Genomic DNA, 25880 nt, shown 5'->3' on the forward strand with positions numbered 1-25880 from the left:
GCGCTAATTTTGGCGTTCCACTTTGGCTGTAGCTTTTCCACTGGTGACAGCAAAGGAGAAGATTCTGTGACGGAGATGCCGAGGGTCTCGGTTTATTATCGCAGTGCTTCCCAACCTGCGTGGGGGGGGGGGGGGGTCTTGTCTGTTTGGAGGTAGTTCAAATTTTCAAACTTGTTGCACAAAATCCTAAAGTTTTGCTTTCACCTTCTGCCTGTATGATCTCAATGTGATATCAGTCCAACTTGTCCTACAAAAAAAATGTTTTCATAAAAACAGCAGATCAGATCTAGCAGATCTGCTATTTACGTTATTCGGTGTACAATAAGTAGCATATCGTTGCTGTCAGGCAGAAATCTCTGATCTCCATATTTTAACATTTTTTTCATTTTTTCCCCCTAAATCTACACCCTACTTGTTCATACTACATCAGATAGCAGATCTACAAGCTTGAAACAACACGCTTTAAACTTGTAGATCTGCTACTTTAGCTGTTTTTAAATTTTTATCCTGAAAGTAACAGTTTTGGAGACATGAGGTTTCCACCTGACACTGTGACTATATAATATAAGGGCTAACATGTTTGAAAATCACAAGTGTGCGTGCTCGTGTGTGTGTGTGTGTGTGTGTGTGTGTGTGTGTGTGTGTGTGTGTGTGTGTGGATCTCAGCTTTTGTCAGATGTACGGTAAGTAGAGGGGTTGGGAACCATTGTGTTATTGTACGCCCCCCCTGTCCACGGCACGGGGACCACTCACTCACATCTTTTGTTGTCATCAGGACAGGAAACAACAAACAACAACAAGAACAAACAGGCTGCTGCTTCTAGCAAGCAAAGTCCTCGAACACGCCTCCGTGGCGGACCCCTCCTCCTCCTCCCCCTCCTCCTCCTCCTCCTCCTCCTCCTCCTCCCCCTCCTCCTCCTCCTCCTCTTCCTCCTCCTCCGTGGTGGTGGTGGTGGTTGGGGAGGAGCGTGTTGGCGTACGGCGCCCCCTCTGGGTGACTTCGTGTCATGTCACTGGGCTCCTGCGTTGGAAACAAGAGCAGAGGCAAGAACAACATGTGTACGTTCATCAAAATGCACAATTTAACCACTTAGCTCATTAACTACCAGAGTCTCTACATACGTAGCCTATTGCATTCCTTGCCAGCGTTTTTGAGCATTCTATTACTAATCGTTCAAGACCCACAGAATATTGTGTTCTATTTTTTGATTGATAATTGATAATTTATCGACAATAAAATGCAAACAGTACAAGGGTACAGTCAAGCACAAATGGTCCAAAAGGATAGCACCGAAGAAAGACCTTGCGGTCTTGTTTCCATCCGGGTCCCATACATTCATTCAAAACACAACAATGACATCAGCAATGATGTATCTCAAACATAATTAAATATGGGTATATGTTGGAATAGAAATAAATTGGGAAAACAAAAAGGGGGGGTGGGGGGCTAAAGAGGTGGGGCAATCACATTCTCTCCCTTTGACCTGATGACAGTGACAGATGCATTTTCAGACCTTTTTTTAAAGGAAACCATTAATTTGCTTGTTTTCGTTGTCATATAAACACCTAAAAAAATCCGAATGAAAATGCTCAATGCGATTTAAAAACCATTCCGATGTAACTGGCCGGATTATTCCGATGTTGAATGCGATTGATTGATCGCGATCACTAATAAAATAAACATGTTTGGAATAGGCTAGCCTATGTATCTGGATTGCTACTAGGCTACAGTGCAACAAGGGACTCACAGAAAGACAGTGGGGGAGAGGACGCAATGCCGTCATGACCCGCTGTTCAGTGAACAAACACACACACACACACACACACACACACACACACACACACACACACACACACACACACACACACACACACACACACACACACACACACACACACACACACACACACACACACACACACACACACACACACACACACACACACACACACACACAGTCCCAAGAATATGCTATTATCACTATAATGTCCATCCTATCCCCTTAAACTTTTATAGGCTAAATTGCCTATTCCAAGTTGCAACCAAAACGTCATGAAACATGACGGCTTTGCAGTTTAATTGTAGTAGTAGTATTAAACACCCAATTTATTCTCTGGTAGCCTACAGTACTGCGCCCGGAATATATTATGCCATGCCATGATGATGATGATGCGGCGATGGTGTATCGTGCAGATAAGTTACATTATGTGATGTACAAGACCACAGATAGGACACGTTGTCAGCCTGTAGATCAGCTCTTACACAATGTACGTGCATTGTGCAAAGACGAAGCACAAATAAATCCAATAGCCTTGTGAGGCGCGCAGCTCAGAAAAGTTGATAAATGCGATGTCCCCCCCTCTCTGTTTACTGCTTTGTGTGTGTGTGTGTGTGTGTGTGTGTGTGTGTGTGTGTGTGTGTGTTCAACAGTCTCTCTCTCTCTCTCTCTCTCTCTCTCACAAATAACGAGCGACCTTGATACAATAATAATCAGTGTGTTGCGTGCCCTGGCCGTGCTGCCTATTTTCACACCCAATCGGACTTTTAATAAAGTACAAAACGAGATGATCACCTTCCCAGAGGAGAAGGGGACCCGCAGCAGGTGAAAAAAACATAAAGACGTATATGCCCGCGCCCCAATCCAATCAGAAGCCTTCCCAGCCCCAAAGCTGCTGCGGAATGAAATAATGGGATTTAAAAGTATCGTCTGTAATGTTTGTATTGTTAGGTTGTTCAGAAGGCACACAAAGACAGGCTGTTCAATAGGCTTTATTAACAGGACTGCATGGAGTGCTGGCTGCATACTGACTGAGACATACTGAATGAACTGCCTATATTTTATGTGTCCAACAGATGGCGTAGTTTTACATGAAATAACATGTCTCATGTCTTGAATATCACATCGGATCGTCCATGTAAACACTCATTCGGAATGACCATTTCCCATGTAAACTCGCAGCAAAAAACATTTACTTCCGAAGTATTTTATTCTGAAGTATTTATTCGGAATGACAAGCCGTAATGTAACCGCGGCCATTGAGATGTTAGAGAACCAGGAGGTGCAAGCATAAGGGCTGAATAAGAGCTCCAGCTAGTGTCCTGAGAGCTCTCTTGTTAACACTCCCATCGCCCAGGACGAAGTTCTTTGTCCTTTCTATTAGTAACGCCCGACGCCCAGGACGAAGTTTGATCCAAAAGACGAAGTTTATTGATATGAAAACGGATCGCATCGCTCCACAGCCTGGGAGCGCCTGTTGTGCAATCCTCGATGTTTAGCCGACGACAACGAAAATCTTAAAACGTTAATAACTCACGATCTAAATCATCCCGTCTAATTATAAAAAAAGATCCTGTGTTAGATGGCCCTCCACGGTCCAGTCGCTAGTCGCGATAGATTTATTCCTACCTCCCGTTGTTGTCGATCGCCTCTAGAGTGGTGTGGCTACATCTAGCTGCTACAGCCACATCCGGAACAACATCCGGTCCGTCGGTCAAAGTGCTCCGTGTTTATAAATCGACTGGGCACTATAATTTAATGGATTAAATAACCCCGGGCAATTAAAGTGTTAACAAATGAGGAGATTCTGCCCAAAGAGTCCTTTGGTTTACTCTTTTGATCGCTCTTGTTGCCTTTCCAGTTTCCTTCACCTGACAGTTTATTGTCCAGGATACAACCCAGATATGTAACCTCTTCTTTGCTAGAGATTACCATGTCATCAACTCTGACTCTAAAATCATTTACATTTACTCTACTGAGGGAATGGTTGGACCCAAAAAGAATGGATTCTGTTTTACCAAGATGCAATGAGAGTTTGTTATCAGTAAGCCAAGTTCGGATTGTAGTAAGTTCTGAGCTGAGTGCCTCCTCAACCTGCATTTTGTCTTCTCCGGATATCAGCAGTGCTGAGTCATCTGCAAAATTTGCTATAAAAGAATTGCTATAAGAGGGTTATGACCTACCGGACGAAAAGCCAGTAAGTATCTAGTGTACTTAATGAGGTATGCGAACCAGTGAGCTACAGTACATGACTGCAGGGGAGGCTGGAGACCAGAAACAACTGTGTGTACCTTGGCTTTCACGTCCTCCAGTCCCACGGTTGCTACAGCACTGGTCTGCTGCTTGTTCTGCTGCTTCTCCTCCTTCTGCTGCTGGGGTCTCAGCAGACGCTGCAGCCGCTGCTTCATCACCTGGGAGACGGAGAGAGACGGAGAGAGAGAGAGAGAGAGAGAGAGATCTCAGCATTACAGCAGTACTATTCTGCCTCCTCTGTGGTGCAATGCACTGCATTCACAGACTCAATTGTTATGTATAATGTATATCGTTGCTGTCTGGCAGAAACCTCCTATCTCCATATTTATACTTTTTGTGTTTTTCGTAAATGCTTGACCTACTATCATGTACTATGATTGATGACCCATGGTTGATTGATCATACTATGGTGTCACACAAAAGCATCAACAGTAGCAGATCCGCAGGCTCGAAACACGACGCAAAGCGACACGTTTCGTGCTTGTGGATCTGCTACTTTTACTGTTTTTGAATTTGAACCCTGAAAAGTAACAGTTTTGGAGGTATGAGGTTTCCACCCGACACAGACAATATCGTAGGCCTACATGCTTGTTTGGAATGTAGCATTATTCTTTTTTTGTTCTATTCTTAATCGCTGCCATATACCTCAGGTTTGGACCTCAGCTAATGACATTTCATTTCATTACTACTCTGGCATTTCAAATAAAATACATTTATTTTACAACTCATTGAAAAGGCAAAGATCTCCCTGTGCTCAGTTAAGGTCAGGCACAGCCAGATTAGCTATAGAAACAGGACCAAACAGATACACTAGGAAGCATACTGAATGTTCTATTTGTAGAAACTATTGTACATGAAATTAACTTTATGCCCTATTGTGGGGTATAATGGGCTGAATTGTGATTGTTTTGATTGGATAAAAGGATTGGACAAAAGGAATTGTGTCTGGGAATATCAATATTACTGTACATATTGATATTGTGACATGATATATATGGCGGGTGTCTTTTCCTAGTTTAATCACCCATTTTATACTAAAAATGTTCACAAATGTTTAAAAATAGAGGATCTACAAGCTTACAGCGTATTGTATTGAATATGTTATGAACCTGTAGATCATCTCTTTTTTGTGAAAATGTTAATGTAAATTACAATCAGAATAGAGTTAACATTTTAACAATAACACAAAACTATTACTAGGCTACTACTATTACTACTTCTACTATTATTATTACTACTACTACTACTGCTGCTACTACTGCTACTACTACTGCTGCTACTGCTACTGCTACTACTACTACTGCTATGCATATAAAAATGTAAAAATGCAGCCATCAATGTGAACCTGAAACAGTTAAAGCAGAACCAACATTGGTTAATTTATAATGACACGGATGACTTTGAACGATCTTCTTATTATAAATGTCTGCTTTGTCCATATCAGACAGAATTTTAGAAAGGAGCTATTAAAGGCACTCCAATGATTTATAAAACACAATTCCCTTGAAAAAAAATCATGCTGAAGAGTAATGGAACAGTCCTATGGAATAACGATTGGTTCTACAATTGCCCTTCTTGGTCCACGTTTGCTGGTGGTATATTTTCAGCCACTAAAACATCTGCTATGTGAGTTGTGCACTGTAGGGCTGCAACTATTGATGTGACATGATAGGCTGCAACTATTGTTTATACATTGTTTATACATCAACAAATCAATTAACCCACGTGTTATATTTCATTGTACAACGGCACCATGCAAACTTTGTGAAAATACCAGATCTACAAGCTCACAACACGTATTTTGTGAAATAATTTGAAATGTTTTGAAACTTGCCCAAAATAGGGATAGATTATGAATCAATAATTCTATTGGATGCGGTGCATCTGGTGTTGTCGAGCGTCTTTGCAAACACAATTGGCCTGTGTTCGGGAGAGGGAATCCGGGCAGGGAGATTTGTCACTGCACGCACTCCTACGTAGCGACAACGTGTGTGTGTGTGAGTGTGAGTGTGTGCGTGTGCGTGTGCGTGTGTGCGCGTGCATGTGCGCGTGCGTGGTTCAGACAGGCCTTGTACCTCGTAGATATAATCCAATATTTCTAAGATTGTCAGGATGCTGGCTCCGATGAACAAGCCCATCTGGCCACCAATGTCACCTGTATAGGAAGAGGACAATCACAGCATAATGGATGCTCACTTCAAGGCCAAGCGCAGTGAGTGTACACATACTAGCAATATTCTGACTGAAGCTGTTATCTTGTGAATCTTATCTTCTGAAGCGTGTAGACCAGGGGTCTTCTTCACCACCAGTTCTAGAACATTGGTTCTAGAACTGGTTCCGTTCTAGATTCTTGGAAGGAAGGAACTTTGCTTTCAAGGAACTGGCCATTTTCTGGTTCCAGTTCCGAACCCAACCAATTAATTTTCAGTGGAAACACAACATGAAGTCTGAACTGGTTCAATATAAGGTGGGGGAAAACCAAACCTGTTCAACTCTGGTGTAAAAGTAGCTTCAGAGTGTACACAAATGGACCCATGGCCTAATGCATAACAATCTAATACTAATCCAGTTTTATTACATTGTTCCGTAATATTTTGCCACACACACACACACACACACACACACACACACACACACACACACACACACACACACACACACACACACACACACACACACACACACACACACACACACACACACACACACACACACACACACACACACACACACACACACACACACACACACACACACACACACAGTACTTGCAGCCTATAGAGCATACCCAGTAGACCTGCTACATCATAGGCTTTCTTCTGCTCTATCGTTTCATAGTTCAGAGCTTCAAAGAAGATGTCCAACACCAGGAAGTTGTCTCTGGAAATAAAGAACAAGCAAGTGTTAGGTACAGTATGAACATTATAGACCGGCTGTTTTCCAGTGGTGGATAGTACTCTACTTACTGTAAGTACCCCTTTGAGTTATTTGTACTTACTACTTAAGGTATTTTAAATTTCCAATACTTTTACTTGTACTCCATGATTACAACCTGAGTTGCCTGAGTTACATAGTAATCGCTCATTGCGTTCGCAATCACTGCATTCGCAATCACTGCGTTCGCAATAAACAAGTGAAATTGAAAGTGACGACACAGCGAAATGAGCAGATTGTATTTGTATTAAAGAGATGGAGAGACAGGGAGACCCCTGTTATTAACAAACACTTTATACACCTTAACAAAATACTTTTTGTGTAACCCAAAAAATATCACTTACCCTAACTATAATATAGCATCACAATCAGTTTAACCACTTTATTTTCATTCGAAAATAGACGCTCAACATGCTCACAGTGCATTGAACTTGCAGATATGCTATGTTCTCGAGATCTATGTATCTCGAAAATGAGAAGAATTGGGAATATCAATTTTCACATTTTAACAACACAGATCTAGCATGGTGGTGAAAATCCTTTCAGATGGGGCGTCCGTGGCTAAATACATTTGTAATTTTGGGGGTTCCTTCCTTGACACAAAAAGTCAAAAGTTTCAGAACCACTTGCTTTTTAAGACCGAAACAATAACGTCGCAAATCCATCGAAGGTTTATGTTCTTATAGTTTCATTCTGGCCCAAGCCACATCGCCATAATAAATCCAGGGTGATTACACTAAACACACACTATATTGTGTCATTTTCATGTCTGCAGTAAATTATGGTGATGGCACTGTCACGCCACCGGCAATTAACATACTACATACATCACCATAATGACTGTGAGATTATGGGGTGGATAACACGAGCTACAAAATGATCCCAGACGACAACGATCCGTCACCGCGGGGAGTCATCGTAATGAACCCGAAAATGACCTGCCTGGACGACGTGGATGGAGAGACCTTACTAAAAACTAAATTGTCACCGTCGGGAAAGAAACCTCTTATGTCCATATTGTATGTAAATTAATGATCTACTTGATCATACCACAGCGTCACACAAAAGCATCAAAAGTCCAAAGAAGATACGCAAGCTCAAAACGCGACACGTAGCAACGCATTTTGTGAGATTGTAGATCACCTAGTTTTGGCGAAAGAGATTTGGTGTTGTTAACAGAAAAAAACGGTCCAAGTACAGAGCCAGCTAGAAAAAGTGTTCCTTTGGAGCAGAGGCCAGGTCAGGTCGGTTATTGTGGACCAGCAATGTGCTGCATGATTTGAGGCTCCTGCAAACTTTAGATGCCAATCTTATCCAATCAGGATGGAATATGAAAGATCGGACAGATCCGTGTTGATCACATGACTATAGGGATAATGTGTACCGACACGCGTGAAGTTTGGACAGAATCTGTAGTAGAGTAATATCAACAAATGTGGTGGGCGGCGCTATAAAAGGCCGATGTGAAAATTGATTCCCTAACCTCAAAGAAACTATGGCTCAAAACCACAGTCCCCGGTCCCCTCCTATACCGGATGCAGTGGTGTAAAGTAACTACGTGAATTTACTTATGTACTGTACTTAAGTACAATTCTGAGGTATTTGTACTGTACTTGTCTGTCAAATTTTCAGTACTTTTATTCCTACTCCTACTCGCGATGTGACGCATTGTGTGCTTCTAGATCGGCTATTTTCAACTTGACTGCAATGTAGTATTTTCTACATTGCAGTATTGATACTTTTACACATTGGAGTACTTTTTCCACCACGTACTACTGACCTGATGTAGTCTTCTGACTTGTCGTACTTCCTAGAGAGGTAGCGTGCGGAGCCCTTGCTGGGGATCTTGACCATGGACAGCTCTTTCCCATAGCGGGTCAGGTTGCACGGGGTCTCACATGGACACGTGTCCCCTGTGCTCTTCTGGAGCAGGGCTGCAGAACCGAACCAATTCAATTCAAAGGAGCTTTATTGGCATGAGAAAAATATGTTTACATTGCCAAAGCAAGTATCAAAATATAAAAACTTGAAAATGGGGAACGTATACAGTTGGAGGGTGTACACATCATTTTGAAAACAGAGCTACTGTATGTCACATTGCGTCGTTATGTTATGCAGGGTATAAAGCTAAAGTAGCAGCATTTTTTTTTCGCAGTCATGGACTTTTTTGTTGTTGGTCAGAACCACCACAACCGCAGTACAGTCAGTCATATTAGGAGGCAGAAACCTCTCATCTCCATAATATTGAAAATGTGTGTGTTTTACTGTTTTTTCCCCCTTAAATTAACGGCCTACTTGATCATACATACTAGGTAACCAACCAGGGGTTCGCGAGCTACCAGTAGCTCGCACAAGCCATCCAAGTAGATCCCGGAGTGAGCGGGTGTCAGACTGACAGGCAGCCAGTCCATCACTACCAAGAACGTGCATTTAGAATAGCTCGCAGTGATGGCCCCAGACATGTGTTGGGCCATCAACTGCGGAGTTTGTTTGTTTGACTATTATGCACAACTTGTGCATAATAGTCATGCATATCAGAACAGAACAGTATAAAAACCCACAGAGCTAAACAGCCTCTCACGCACTACTATACCTACACAGGCAAGCATGCAGTGACTACTCTACTCTGACTATGGAAGATCTGGCGGAAAGAACTCATAATCATCAATAATCATTTCCACCAGGAATTGGGAGCATGCATCCTTCCGACTTAGCCATGTTTTGGCTCAGCGCAAGGCACCATTTACGGACAGGGACATGGTTAAAGAATTGCTGAATGTCACGGTGGACTGCTTGTTTTCTAACCATAAAAACAAGGAGGAATTTAAAGCATTGATACAAACGTATTCAAAGACTTGAATACTTTCAGTTTGACGAGTCCACTGATATGTCACGGACACCGCCCAGCTAATTGTGTTTTTCCCTGATTTTACCACCAAAGAGGACTTTCTCGCCCTTATTCTGTTGAGAAAAAGGACCCGGGGTGAGGATGTGTACAATGCATTCAAGGATTGCGTGCATGAAGACAAGATTCCTCTTCATAAAATCCTATCAATGACAACAGACGGGGCCCCAGCGATGCTTGGCGTTCAATCAGGATTTGTGTTTGCATTAATTAACTTCGGATGAAATGGAGATTTCTGAACTAGTAACTGACTATCCACTGGAGGACAGAGCTAGAAAGCAGGACTTTTTTGTTCACTTGTGAGCAGAGAGAAGTATCCCCTGATTGTGTCTTGTGCACTCAAATGCCTACTTTGGCTCCACTTACTTATGTGAAATGGACTTTTTACAAATGAAAATAATAAAATCCAAGTTTAGAACTCGTATGACTGACTCACATCTTAATGATAGCCTCAGACTGGCAATCACTAACTATGAACCAGATTTCAAAACGCTTGCAGATAATGTGCAGTCACAGCAGTCTCATTAAAGGTGGGCTGACACTGAGAGTATTGTATCAGTCACCATAACTGTTCAAATATATGGTCATGTACTGTATGTATTTGTCATTTGAACATCTGTAAATGTGAATATTCATCGAACTGAGAAACCAAATATTGTGCTATATAAGCAATTCATTTCATGTCCTTTGCGTTTTGTTTTATTAAAAAAAAACTCAACAAATAAGATAATAATAATAATATGTATATTTCTAATACATTTGTCTTAATATTTAGGCATTAATTATATAACTATCAGTTATTTATTCTTAAACTATAGACTATAGATGTGTGCACATGCATTGAGCCTGTCAGAAATCGCAAAAAAACAAGTGTTTTTTTTAACAAACTTTAGTGGTAGATCATGGCTTACAATTGGGAATAAAATGGGCTCTTGGGCTTGAAAAGGTTGTTTACCACAGCGTAACACTAAAGCATCAAAAGTAGCAGATCTACAAGCTCAAAACGCGGTGCGATTTCGAGCTTGTTGGACTGCTGCTTTTGCAATAAAAAAAAAACATGCATCCATCCTTCCTCTTCGATGTCTCCCTTTTGACTGATACCTGTCCATTCAATCTCTAGACGTGCCTGCAGTGCAGCCACGCCTGGCAGCCGGCGAAACAGGTCCGAAAATTAAGGCCCGCCCGCTACCACCCTTAGATCTCCATATATGGACCTGCTCTGACATTACATATGTTTTTGTGACCAACTTTTTATTTTGTTTTTTTAAAGAACCGCGGGTTAGCACTGACATATGTTGATCTGACCTCTAGTCTGATAATTCTCACCTGTCATTTGAAATACCTATCACAGTCTGTCACAGTAAGGGTTCAGACTAATTGAGGTAGAACATAGCATCACACTTTTTCATTGCCTGCAATGCAGAAAGTCTTACTTTCTGCTTCTGCAGATGTCTGCTCAACATCATCGCAGAGTGGGTTGGCCAATTTACATTGGCAGACATCTTCATTGGAAATTGTTAAAGCTGACCTGCCATCACCAGAGATGACTGAACAGGAGCAGACGTCATAGGAAGAAAGAAATGCCAATGCAAGCTTTCGCAAGAAGTGTGATCTTCTGAGGTGGGAACGTTCACAGGTTTCTCAATTAGTCTGAACAATTTATGTGACAGCCTGGCGAAAAAAGTACAAAGACATGCACATCCAACCCAAACCTGGGCAGGTGCCGAGCGATGAGTATACTGTACAAGGATAAGAAATGAATACGCGTGTGACGCACACTGTGGGCTCCGATGCTCGTGATAAGTGCCTTTATTTGCACAAATGAATGACTGTGACGTTTCGAGCACAATGCTCTTCCTCCATGACAGCCTGGCTAAGCTATGAGTCAGACTCATATCACACTGTCAATTTTTTTTTTTGCCAAGGCAGATTTGCGTCTGGCTTATTAGCCAGGCTAACTATGATAGGCCCCTGAGGCGACTTCATCTTGGACACAATATAGCAGTGATTTTCAACCCTTTTCAATCAAGGTCCATTATTCTCAGCATTTGAGCCACGGACCACCATTTGATGAGATTTTGCCTCTCAGACCCAAAACTAAAGAATATTTTGTTGTTGTTGGACACGATGTTGTCCAAAATTCTATGCTGTATCGAAATAACAATTATTCTTCATTCCCTGATTGTGTTCTTGTAAATTATGTAATGCAGATCTTTAACAATAATTTAACTCTTGAGAGACTAAAATTAAACCAAATTTGGTTTCATTTTACACTCGCAAGAGTTAAAGCCCCTCAAGGACCACTGGTGGTCCCGGGCCACTGGTGGTCCCGGGCCACGGGTTGAAGTGCTTCAAGTGGTGTTCTATCTGCTTCCATGGAGGACTACTACTTTTGGATCTGGTTTGCTGAATACGTTTTTTGAACTGGGAAAGCAGTTTTAATGGCATTTAACTGGGATTTTAGTGTTGGATATTCAGTCACTTCACTTTGTGCTGCACTGCAAGCTTTACTACTGCTATTTTTTATAATTCTTTCAAGTGTGAGAACTTATATACTAACTTAGAAGGCATTTGTGGAATGTGGAATCGGCCTCAGGTCTTGTGGGTGGGTGGGTGGGTTAAAAGGCATACAGGCACACAGTGTTGCTTTGTAGGCTTGTACTGTTTCCAAGGTTCAGTGAAAGCAGACAGTGAAATAAATACCTGCCATGGAATGAGATGCAATGCATTGATGTTTTGCCAATATGGAATGGAGACAAAATAGTCACCGTCGGGTGGGAAACAAACAAAATGTTACTTTTCAGGAAATGGAGAAAGGAACCAGCTGTGCTCCAAATGAACTGTAGCTACTGTTTAGTAAGTGCTTGTTAATTTTTTTTCATTGGTTAAATATGTTTACAACCCACACCAACCAACACTTAATCACTTAAAGTGGCACTATGTAACTGTTTTCTTGTTTTAATGAATAGAAAGTGAGTATTTTAATATAATATAATTTACAGTCTGTGTGGTATGTATGTTAATTAAAGTATGTTGTTAATACAATATAACATATACAATTTGGGGGGTTGTATTTAGCCTCCCTGCTCTTCTTTTGAGACATTTAGAGTGTGTCAAAGGACATGTCTCACCTAGACACAGGATCTGACACAACATGATTACATTCATCCCTTGAGCAGCAGGCCAGATCTATTGGCTCAATGGTAAAAAATGTCAGCACTTGCGCAGGAAATCAGGTTCAAAGAGGAAAGTTACATGCAACAGGAAAATCCATCCAGCAAAAAATAGACGAGTTTGTAGATCAGCCATTTTTTTACTTTAGCGTGACAATGTTGTCTGACAATGTAGGGAATTAAGTTATGAGGGAAAAAACACTCAAAATGTTGAAATATGGAGATGCAAGGTTTCTGCCCAAAAGCAACAAAACACAATTATGCACATTCACACAGCGAGCTGAATTTCTTTTCGACATTAGTGTGACAATGTTGTCTGACAATGTAGGGAATTAAGTTATGAGGGAAAAAACACTCAAAATGTTGAAATATGGAGATGCAAGGTTTCTGCCCAAAAGCAACGGAACGCAATTATGGACATTCACACGGCGAGCTGAAAACAATGTTACACACACACATGTCAAGTGCACAAACACACAGAAAACAGATTGTTTTCTGAATTCTCTCTTCAAAATCTAATTCCATTCAGTCCAAACAAAAGAGAGAAAAACCACTGATAACGACAATTAAAAACTGATGATTAATGTCTTTTACAACTCCTATAATTAGGCTATTTGTATGCAGGAGCAGCTGCATCTATTCTTGGGACTGACATGAGGGGGGGAAACCCACCACCTACCTATAATATATAAATTATAATTTAACTTATTACCTTTCACAAAGGCGGGAATTTATTCACCCCATTTCAATAGAGACTATAGATTTAAAAAAAAATATGGACCTTTCTTGTTTGATATATCTAAGATTTCATTCGATCCGCCCATTAAATGGTCTCAGTGAACAAAAAAAGAATGAGATAATTAAATTTCTGCCTTATTTGCCCCGGTAGATGATAATTGTACATATTCCTCTACCCATGGAACTAATAAAGCATCTCTTTTTAGTGCCATCAAAATGCCTCGGCTCCTTTGTGCCGTTCTAATGGTGATGAGAATGAAGAGGGAAGAGAGGTCGGCTCGGCGGGTCGTGGGTTTCATGAGCGTTCATGAACAACGCCCCCGTTATGGATGCCGTTACTGTCGGGTAGAAACCTCATACAGTATGTCCCAAAAAACTGTTACTTTTCAGGATTCAAATAAAAAGAATTGCAAAAAATGGCCGGTCTACAAGCTCAAAAGCTTGTCGAAAGCAAAGCTTTTGAGCTTTGTTTGTTTTGCTATTTTTGCGTGACACTGAAGCATGACAAAGTAGGGCATTTATTTTTACAAAAAAGAAATAATAAAAAGTTGGAGATGGATATAAGAGGTTCTGCCTGACAGCAACAATATAGGCAGTAATAGAAGCATCACTTTGTTTATTAAAAACACATTTGCAGTGTGATGGAAACAAGCGCGTCGAGAGCTTGAATTGACACAATCACAATGAGGGGGAGAAAAAGTAATCAAGCGAGCCCACCTGTGTGTGCGTTTACGTAATGTGGGTTATTTACTGATGGCATTGCCGTTTCATTTTCAATTTTCATAATGAGGAAAAAAGAAAATGAAGGAACGAAGAACCGTTGCCTTACCGAGCGCTTTGTCGACACACCTGATTTTACTGGGAGGGCAGATATCGGCGGTTCCTGGAAAGAGAGAGAGAGCAAAGTACACAGAGAATGAGTGTTGATCAATCAGGGGGACAAAATGATCAGCCATCCGTGTCTGCATGCCGGGGGGCTTATCAATCACTCATCTCGTCAGTGTCAGGTGGAAACCTCGTAAGTGTATGTCCAATACTGAAAAAGGGGAACCTGTGTTCCAATGGATCCAATGTAGTTAAAATGTAGTTGACTGAGTTCTCTATCCTGATTGGATAAAATTGGTTGCATTTTCAGTTTATTAAAGCGCTGGAGAGACAGGGAGACTTCTGTTACATTTACCCTACCTTTAACCACTTGCACTTCATACATTAAAAAAAAGCCATAAATTAAATATGGATATACATGGTTTCTGCCCGACAGCATCGATTATTCTCCAAACGAAGGCTGGAAGCGGGAGGAGATGAGTTTCATCCACAGTGACGCGGGTCGTCTCAGCGTCTGATTGCATTGAGAAATGGAGCATGCTGCTGGACTGGCTCCACCCCCAAAGGCAACGTTTAGAAAGTCTTTAAAAACCAATCAATGCCTCACCTGGTTGCAGACAAACATGTCAGGCTGGGGGGTGGGGTGGGGGGGTAATGACATGTTTTTAAAGTATTTATTCATATGGTTCAATGGATTGAGGGGAGGGAGGGAGTGTGTTTGGAAACAGAGACAGCAAGAAAAATTTAAAATATCCCAGAGTTCATGTTTTTTTCTTCCAGGGACCTCTCTTGCTCCTCTTCAATTTGTGAAATTAAATATTTATTAGGAGACATTACGGTCGGCACGCAGGGGAACAAAAGGTTTAATTATGGTGAGACTGAGATGTGAGATATCATGGGCTGCGGCGCTATTCTTTCAGTGGGGCTCTCAATGGAAACAGGTTCGCTGTTTTTTCGGGTGAAGATGAATCTGTCAGACATTGGACTGATTCATCATCTGAAGAAACCCAGTAAAATGGTGCTCGAAGACTAAAGCATTATCATTTTTGTAATTGTCTTGGCTGTGGAGTCATTTATAGTGCATGATTTATGCCAGTGATTTCTAAAACTTTTTAATTTCAAGGACCCCGGTTTGATATGCATTAGGCCACAAACCCAAATTTGAGGTGATCGCCCCCCCCCCTGCCTCTCTGGAGTTTCATCAAATGTTAATTTGACTCTGAAAGCTAATGGTACAGGTCCATTATGGTTCCCAACTATCTGTTCCATTTAGCTGGGATCCCCTCAACGACTGTTAGGGATTTTGCTCTTCGACCGTAATCTCATATCGTTGCTGTTTGGGCATAAACCCCTTATCTCCATTTCGAGCTTGTAGATCTGCTACTTTAGCTATTTTGTATATGGTTTCCACCAGACAGAGACAATCTGATATTTATTTGTATGTATATCTTTCACCTGCTGAACGGAAATTAGTTGACTGTCTCTGAAAACACATTTTGAGATGCATGCACCTGGAGGAAGGAAGAGAATCATAAACATCAACGTTTGCACTAACTTTGTAGAAAGATAAACTCAAATGGCATAACGACTGTCTCTGTTTCGAAGGAAAATGGGCCTCATGTTCACATGCTATTTCTTCCTCCATCTATTGTCTTTATGCTAACAGTTTTTGTTTGTTGATGAACTTGTTATGCCTTCATCTGCTGTGTCTTCCTTTTTTTCCCCCCTTCTTACATTTTTATCCCACAATTACCCATTTTTCACCCGTTGCCAATTGCCTAACCCTAAACCCTAAACTGTAATCTGTAGGGCGTTAATAAAAAATCACACCTGTGTGAACTGAGTGGTGCAACTCCCCCTCTCCCCTCCCCTGCCTCTCTCTCTCTCTCTCTCTCTCTCTCTCTCTCTCTCTGTAATTAGCAGGCAACAGTGCAACACTATCTCTCTCTCTCTCTGTTTCTGGCACAACAGCGCCACTTTTGCTCCTACTGGTACTCTAAACATAGTCACATAGGTTAGGACGGACATTGCTGTTCCTTGGAGTGGTTGCACCACTCAAAAATAAAACGTTAGAATATGGAGATAAGAGGCAGCAACAGCAACACATTGCTTCAAGCCTCACCCGGCATGTGGACCATCCTGCAGCTGCACTCTTGAACCACCTGGCGGGTCTCGCAGCCCAGGCGGCACGCGCTGATGCTGTAGGTGTCGTAGCCGGGGATCATCTGCTCGTTGCTGGAGCGGCAGTTCCCCCAGGGCTGGGGCAGGTAGGTCAGCTACGTGCACGCACGCACGCACGCACGCACGCACGCACGCACGCACGCACGCACGCACGCACGCACGCACGCACGCACGCACGCACGCACGCACGCACGCACGCACGCACGCACGCACGCACGCACGCACGCACGCACGCACGCACGCACGCACGCACGCACGCACGCACGCACGCACGCACGCACGCACGCACGCACGCACGCACGCACGCACGCACGCACGCACGCACGCACGCACGCACGCACGCACGCACGCACGCACGCACGCACGCACGCACGCACGCACGCACGCACGCACGCACACACACACACACACACACACACACACACACACACACACACACACACACACACACACACACACACACACACACACACACACACACACACACACACACACACACACACACACACACACACACAGAGAGAGAGATCACCCCTGGCCTGTAGTGCATAGAGAAGAGGGGAGCTCCCCCTCCCTCTCAACAAGGTGAGCCTATAATTTACAACACTATAGCCTAGTTCTTAAACCTTTTCATGTCAAGGACCCCCAGATTGATATGTATTTGGCCGCAGACCCCCATCTGAAAATGTTTTTTGCCGGAGACCTCCCCAGAAGACAAGCTTTATGCGAAAATAAAATAGATTATTCATAATATTCGAGGCGTGCTCTTTTTCGGAAATACTATGGTCACTCACAGGTTGCGGAAGAGCGCCCTCTAGCGTAAACCATTGAAAATGCCACAAACGTGTCAATGGTGGTCTGGGCCGGGCGTTGACGTTTTTTTACATTTTCTTTTTCTCTTTCTTTGGTTAAAATAATAAATAGCTCTATATCCTGATAATCAGTAATCATTAACTTTAAAGCAGGGGATTATGAACTAGGGACCACCAACCTGACTAAGAATCAACCTGGGGACCACTGTTGTGTTGGGAGGGGGGATATGGGCGTGGTGTGTGGGGAAAAGGTTGACATTAAATAAAGTAAAGGGATTAATTTAATTTGTTAATTCGAGTTGAATGAAAACAAGCCCTTTGCAGTCATTAATTATGCTACTGGTCCAGCGCTAAAAAGATCGAGAACCAATGATCTATTCCTTTCCCGCGGTTACCCTCATTCCGTTCTCTTAACCTTCTGTGTTTTGTATGAGCGAGCAGACACATGCGATTGATTATGGGCACATTTCCTAATAATCGTGACTCAACAAGGCTCAACATCGGGTAGGCTACACTTTACTAGGCTACTTAAACGTCTTTTTTTATTTATATAAATTATTAGATGATTACATTTTATTCATGAAATACTTTTGAAACATAATTGGTTTGTAACTGATGAACAATTTTTTAAGGTTTTTTTTATATATAAAAAAAAGAGGGATATTTACTTGCGACCCATAAAAATTGGTCCAGTGATCCACACTTGGGGGCTCCTGACCCCAATGTTTGGGGAAACAGTGATCTAGAATTCTAGACTAGAGGCTAGTGTTTTGATGAGGAGGAGGAGGACCTACCCTCTGCTCCTGACAGGAGACAAAGGTCTGGAAGCCCGGGGAGACACCGAAGCCCAGCTGGTGGATGTACGGAGGCTCGTCCTGACTGTGGATCTGAACCCTGATGCCGGCCTCCAGGGACGTCTCATCTTCCAGGATGAAAGGGGGGGGGGGGGGGGGGGGGAGACGGACGGACAACAGAGGGTGTTCAGCCAGCGCTCTCCTCTGACAGCCCTCAGAGAGCAGGTTGACGCTAATTGCAGACAATGTAACAACAGTCACGGTCCGACGAATGCAAGACGGCATGCAGGGATGAATGATGATAATAATGATCACAGGGCAATTATGAAAGCCTGCATGGGCAGAATAATGTCATCAAGGGTCATTTTTGTTGTATAAAGGAATCAAAAGATATGCGTGTGTGTGTGTGTGTGTGTGTGTGTGTGTGTGTGTGTGTGTGTGTGTGTGTGTGTGTGTGTGTGTGTGTGTGTGTGTGTGTGTGTGTGTGTGCTCTGGTTTTTATATCTTTGTGGGGACACAAATCTGTTTACACAGTCACGTCATGGGGACCAGTTACGGTATGGGGACAAAAAACCTAGTCCCCATGAGGGAAACCGTTAAAAAACCAACCCAGGAGATGCTTTATATGTGCCTGTGAGGTTTTTAGCCTTGGCCCATAAGGGACGTTTTTTGATCATCGTGTGTGTGTGTAAGTGGTGCTCAGTATCTCCCCCTAAGGGTTTTAGCTGCTATTGCACTCATTACATTCTCACACACACTTTTGTGGCCGCACCCACATCATTATGTGGCCCCACCCACCCTGTTCCCCACAAGGAGGGATTATACCATCAAATTGAGTGTTAACAGGTGTAACAGAACAGGAGATTCCAGTGAAGATGGCAGCAAAAGCAAAACACAAGGTAAGCTATTTTTTTCTGAATGAACAATTAATAAAAACAGTGCTCAACCACAGATATTTGAAAAATCACTATAACCAGTATTTGACCATAACATTTTGTGAATTAGCTCTGATTATTAAGCTAGCTCAGTTAGCTAAATTAGCTCATACCATTTTGTGAATTAGCTCTGATTATTAAGCTAGCTCAGTTAGCTAAGTTAGCTCAAATGGCTCACATGGGCTGAAGACAGTTTAGATCAGTTAGAGGGATTGCTTTTCCTGTACTTTTAGGTTAGTAATGACCTTAAAACTACTGTTTTGTAACACAAATAATTTTGTGATGAAGTTAAGACACTTAGCTTCAGTTTAGCTTCAGATATAAGGATGATGTTGTTTGGTGGTAATTTCATGTAATGTAATCCAATGTGAGCTCCTGAAACGTTTATTTTGCTATTATTTTCTGTGAAAATAGTCAGAATGGGTATACAATTTCGTTTTTGTGTTAGGACTTTCTACTGTATAAAGTATATATGTTGAGTTTGGTCCAGTTTGTAGTGTTGTAGCATTAGCTTCCTTTAGCTGCTGTCTTTCTGTGTAGCACTGTAGCAGTGCAGTCAGTGACTCTGCAATGATGTGATATTAAAGAAAATGGTAATAATAGGCAGAATAATTGAAACATCAGAAGACGTCCCCATGATGCACATTAGCACGGGGTCCCCAATATGCATGTCTTAAGATGTGTGTGTGTGTGTGTGTATTTATGCAAGCTTGAAGGCAAAATATTGAAACTTCAGAAGACGTCCCCATGATGCACATTTAGCACGGAGTCCCCAAGATGCATGTTTTAAGATGTGTGTTTGTGTTTGTTTGTGTGTGTATTTATATGTCCCCGTGATGCACATTAGCTTAAAGTGTGTTAAATGTCCCCATATATCACAGAACTGAAAGTGTGTTCTAAATACCTACTATGTAACAAAATGGTATATTGGATTACATCAGGATGTTGTAATACTAGTAATATTATCTTACATGAGTTATTTCGAACTCACTTTTATCCAAAGCAACTTCCAATAAGTGCATTCAACATTGATAGTCAAGTGCACTACTTTCACATGCCTAACTCTTTTAATATTCAATGAATCTTATTCTAAACAGATGTTGAATGACATGCCTGCAACTGGGGGTGGAGACTCCCCCACAGACACACATGGCTCCAGCAGTTGCCAAGACATCCACTTCCATTGAAAAGGTAAATGGGGAGAGCACACCTTACAAGGATGTTGTGTAATGTCCTAATGTCTAGTATGACTGTCCATTCTCTCACACACTCACTCGGTATAATGATGTAAATTTAACAACATAGCCGCAGCCAACTGGTGGTGTTTTTTCCTTTACTGGGGCTTATCAGACTTAACATTATGGTAATGTTTCGGGGCCGGGCCAAGCCATGGGTTGGACCAGTTCGGGTCCAGGCTTTATTGTAAGGCCCGTTGAGAACTCTAACAGCATGTATGTCCCCGTGACGCACATTAGCCTAATGTAAAGGGATTAAAAGTCTAAATATTGTAGATCACATAATAGGCAGAATAATTGAAACATCAGAAGACGTCCCCATGATGCACATTAGCACGGGGTCCCCAAGATGTATGTTTTAAGATGTGTGTGTGTGTGTGTTTGTGTGTGTGTATTTATATGTCCCCGTGATGCACATTAGCTTAAAGTGTGTTAAATGTCCCCATATATCACAGAACTGAAAGTGTGTTCTAAATACCTACTATCTATCTACTATTTAGTATGACTGTCCGTTCTCTCACACACTCACTCGGTATAATTATGTCAATTTAACAACATAGCCGCAGCCAACTGGTGGTGTTTTTTCCTTTACTGGGGCTTATCAGACTTAACATTATGGTAATGTTTCGGGCCGGGCCAAGCCTTGGGTTGGACCAGTTCGGGTCCAGGCTTTATTGTCAGGCCCGTTGAGAACTCGTCCCCGTGACGCACATTAGCCTAATGTAAAGGGCATTAAAAGTCTAAATATTGTAGATCACATAATAGGCAGAATAATTGAAACATCAGAAGACTTCCCCATGATGCACATTTAGCACAGAGTCCCCAAGATGCATGTTTTAAGATGTGTGTGTGTGTTTGTTTGTGCGTGTGTGTATTTATATGTCCCCGTGATGCACATTAGCTTAAAGTGTGTTAAATGTCCCCATATATCACAGAACTGAAAGTGTGTTCTAAATCCCTACTATCTATCTACTATTTAGTATGACTGTCCGTTCTCTCACACACTCATTCGGTATAATTATGTCAATTTAACAACATAGCCGCAGCCAACTGGTGGTGTTTTTTCCTTTACTGGGGATTATCAGACTTAACATTATGGTAATGTTTCGGGCCGGGCCAAGCCTTGGGTTGGACCAGTTCGGGTCCAGGCTTTATTGTCAGGCCCGTTGAGAACTCTAACAGCATGTATGTCCCCGTGACGCACATTAGCCTAATGTAAAGGGCATTAAAAGTCTAAATATTGTAGATCACATAATATGCAGAATAATTGAAACATCAGAAGACGTCCCCATGATGCACATTTAGCACAGAGTCCCCAAGATGCATGTTTTAAGATGTGTGTGTGTGTGTTTGTTTGTGTGTGTGTATTTATATGTCCCCGTGATGCACATTAGCTTAAAGTGTGTTAAATGTCCCCATATATCACAGAACTGAAAGTGTGTTCTAAATACCTACTATCTATCTACTATTTAGTAGGACTGTCCGTTCTCTCACACACTCATTCGGTATAATTATGTCAATTTAACAACATAGCCGCAGCCAACTGGTGGTGTTTTTTCCTTTACTGGGGCTTTTCAGACTTAACATTATGGTAATGTTTCGGGCCGGGCCAAGCCTTGGGTTGGACCAGTTCGGGTCCAGGCTTTATTGTCAGGCCCGTTGAGAACTCTAACAGCATGTATGTCCCCGTGACGCACATTAGCCTAATGTAAAGGGCATTAAAAGTCTAAATATTGTAGATCACATAATAGGCAGAATAATTGAAACATCAGAAGACGTCCCCATGATGCACATTTAGCACAGAGTCCCCAAGATGCATGTTTTAAGATGTGTGTGTGTGTTTGTTTGTGTGTGTGTATTTATATGTCCCCGTGATGCACATTAGCTTAAAGTGTGTTAAATGTCCCCATATATCACAGAACTGAAAGTGTGTTCTAAATACCTACTATCTATCTACTATTTAGTATGACTGTCCGTTCTCTCACACACTCATTCGGTATAATTATGTCAATTTAACAACATAGCCGCAGCCAACTGGTGGTGTTTTTTCCTTTACTGGGGCTTATCAGACTTAACATTATGGTAATGTTTCGGGCCGGGCCAAGCCTTGGGTTGGACCAGTTCGGGTCCAGGCTTTATTGTCAGGCCCGTTGAGAACTCTAACAGCATGTATGTCCCCGTGACGCACATTAGCCTAATGTAAAGGGCATTAAAAGTCTAAATATTGTAGATCACATAATATGCAGAATAATTGAAACATCAGAAGACGTCCCCATGATGCACATTTAGCACAGAGTCCCCAAGATGCATGTTTTAAGATGTGTGTGTGTGTTTGTTTGTGTGTGTGTATTTATATGTCCCCGTGATGCACATTAGCTTAAAGTGTGTTAAATGTCCCCATATATCACAGAACTGAAAGTGTGTTCTAAATACCTACTATCTATCTACTATTTAGTAGGACTGTCCGTTCTCTCACACACTCATTCGGTATAATTATGTCAATTTAACAACATAGCCGCAGCCAACTGGTGGTGTTTTTTCCTTTACTGGGGCTTTTCAGACTTAACATTATGGTAATGTTTCGGGCCGGGCCAAGCCTTGGGTTGGACCAGTTCGGGTCCAGGCTTTATTGTCAGGCCCGTTGAGAACTCTAACAGCATGTATGTCCCCGTGACGCACATTAGCCTAATGTAAAGGGCATTAAAAGTCTAAATATTGTAGATCACATAATAGGCAGAATAATTGAAACATCAGAAGACGTCCCCATGATGCACATTTAGCACAGAGTCCCCAAGATGCATGTTTTAAGATGTGTGTGTGTGTTTGTTTGTGTGTGTGTATTTATATGTCCCCGTGATGCACATTAGCTTAAAGTGTGTTAAATGTCCCCATATATCACAGAACTGAAAGTGTGTTCTAAATACCTACTATCTATCTACTATTTAGTATGACTGTCCGTTCTCTCACACACTCATTCGGTATAATTATGTCAATTTAACAACATAGCCGCAGCCAACTGGTGGTGTTTTTTCCTTTACTGGGGCTTATCAGACTTAACATTATGGTAATGTTTCGGGCCGGGCCAAGCCTTGGGTTGGACCAGTTCGGGTCCAGGCTTTATTGTCAGGCCCGTTGAGAACTCTAACAGCATGTATGTCCCCGTGACGCACATTAGCCTAATGTAAAGGGCATTAAAAGTCTAAATATTGTAGATCACATAATATGCAGAATAATTGAAACATCAGAAGACGTCCCCATGATGCACATTTAGCACAGAGTCCCCAAGATGCATGTTTTAAGATGTGTGTGTGTGTTTGTTTGTGTGTGTGTATTTATATGTCCCCGTGATGCACATTAGCTTAAAGTGTGTTAAATGTCCCCATATATCACAGAACTGAAAGTGTGTTCTAAATACCTACTATCTATCTACTATTTAGTAGGACTGTCCGTTCTCTCACACACTCATTCGGTATAATTATGTCAATTTAACAACATAGCCGCAGCCAACTGGTGGTGTTTTTTCCTTTACTGGGGCTTTTCAGACTTAACATTATGGTAATGTTTCGGGCCGGGCCAAGCCTTGGGTTGGACCAGTTCGGGTCCAGGCTTTATTGTCAGGCCCGTTGAGAACTCTAACAGCATGTATGTCCCCGTGACGCACATTAGCCTAATGTAAAGGGCATTAAAAGTCTAAATATTGTAGATCACATAATAGGCAGAATAATTGAAACATCAGAAGACGTCCCCATGATGCACATTTAGCACAGAGTCCCCAAGATGCATGTTTTAAGATGTGTGTGTGTGTTTGTTTGTGTGTGTGTATTTATATGTCCCCGTGATGCACATTAGCTTAAAGTGTGTTAAATGTCCCCATATATCACAGAACTGAAAGTGTGTTCTAAATACCTACTATCTATCTACTATTTAGTATGACTGTCCGTTCTCTCACACACTCATTCGGTATAATTATGTCAATTTAACAACATAGCCGCAGCCAACTGGTGGTGTTTTTTCCTTTACTGGGGCTTATCAGACTTAACATTATGGTAATGTTTCGGGCCGGGCCAAGCCTTGGGTTGGACCAGTTCGGGTCCAGGCTTTATTGTCAGGCCCGTTGAGAACTCTAACAGCATGTATGTCCCCGTGACGCACATTAGCCTAATGTAAAGGGCATTAAAAGTCTAAATATTGTAGATCACATAATAGGCAGAATAATTGAAACATCAGAAGACGTCCCCATGATGCACATTTAGCACAGAGTCCCCAAGATGCATGTTTTAAGATGTGTGTGTGTGTTTGTTTGTGTGTGTGTATTTATATGTCCCCGTGATGCACATTAGCTTAAAGTGTGTTAAATGTCCCCATATATCACAGAACTGAAAGTGTGTTCTAAATACCTACTATCTATCTACTATTTAGTATGACTGTCCGTTCTCTCACACACTCACTCGGTATAATTATGTCAATTTAACAACATAGCCGCAGCCAACTGGTGGTGTTTTTTCCTTTACTGGGGCTTATCAGACTTAACATTATGGTAATGTTTCGGGCCGGGCCAAGCCTTGGGTTGGACCAGTTCGGGTCCAGGCTTTATTGTCAGGCCCGTTGAGAACTCTAACAGCATGTATGTCCCCGTGACGCACATTAGCCTAATGTAAAGGGCATTAAAAGTCTAAATATTGTAGATCACATAATAGGCAGAATAATTGAAACATCAGAAGACGTCCCCATGACTCACATTTAGCACAGAGTCCCCAAGATGCATGTTTTAAGATGTGTGTGTGTGTGTTTGTTTGTGTGTGTATTTATATGTCCCCGTGATGCACATTAGCTTAAAGTGTGTTAAATGTCCCCATATATCACAGAACTGAAAGTGTGTTCTAAATACCTACTATCTATCTACTATTTAGTATGACTGTCCGTTCTCTCACACACTCATTCGGTATAATTATGTAAATTTAACAACATAGCCGCAGCCAACTGGTGGTGTTTTTTCCTTTACTGGGGCTTATCAGACTTAAAATTATGGTAATGTTTCGGACCGGGCCAAGCCTTGGGTTGGACCAGTTCGGGTCCAGGCTTTAATTGTCAGGCCCGTTGAGAACTCTAACAGCATGTTTGTCCCTGTGACGCACATTAGCCTAAAGTAAAGGGCATTAAAAGTCTAAATATTGTAGATCACATAGTGTGTGTGTGTTTGTTTGTGTGTAAAAGTCCCCATATATTATGTGGGAAATCAGGTAAATGGTGCACTCACTGCACCTGACTTAGTCACATGACCACCAGCAGGAAGGATAAAAGTCTAGTTCCTCCCAGT

The 25880-nt window shown here is 42.0% G+C and overlaps 1 protein-coding gene across 1 annotated transcript in view; it reads right to left on the reverse strand.

Moving 5' to 3' along the window:
• Positions 1–820: 820 nt before the first annotated feature.
• asic4a (acid-sensing (proton-gated) ion channel family member 4a) overlaps positions 821–25880 on the reverse strand; it is a gene marked incomplete at its 3' end in the record, with an annotated part of 343382 nt that continues 318322 nt past the window's right edge. Inside the window, exons 7-14 of the mRNA XM_079517753.1 lie at positions 18394–18521; positions 16729–16882; positions 14611–14664; positions 8746–8899; positions 6820–6911; positions 6107–6186; positions 4070–4189; positions 821–1021 (exon numbers count right to left, since the gene is read on the reverse strand). Coding sequence (XP_079373879.1) covers positions 821–1021; positions 4070–4189; positions 6107–6186; positions 6820–6911; positions 8746–8899; positions 14611–14664; positions 16729–16882; positions 18394–18521 — 983 coding nt within the window. The remainder of the gene's footprint in view (positions 1022–4069; positions 4190–6106; positions 6187–6819; positions 6912–8745; positions 8900–14610; positions 14665–16728; positions 16883–18393; positions 18522–25880) is intronic.

The sequence above is a fragment of the Electrona antarctica genome (assembly GCF_951216825.1).
Source record: "Electrona antarctica genome assembly, chromosome: 13".
In the NCBI taxonomy this organism is placed as follows: Eukaryota; Metazoa; Chordata; class Actinopteri; order Myctophiformes; family Myctophidae; genus Electrona; species Electrona antarctica.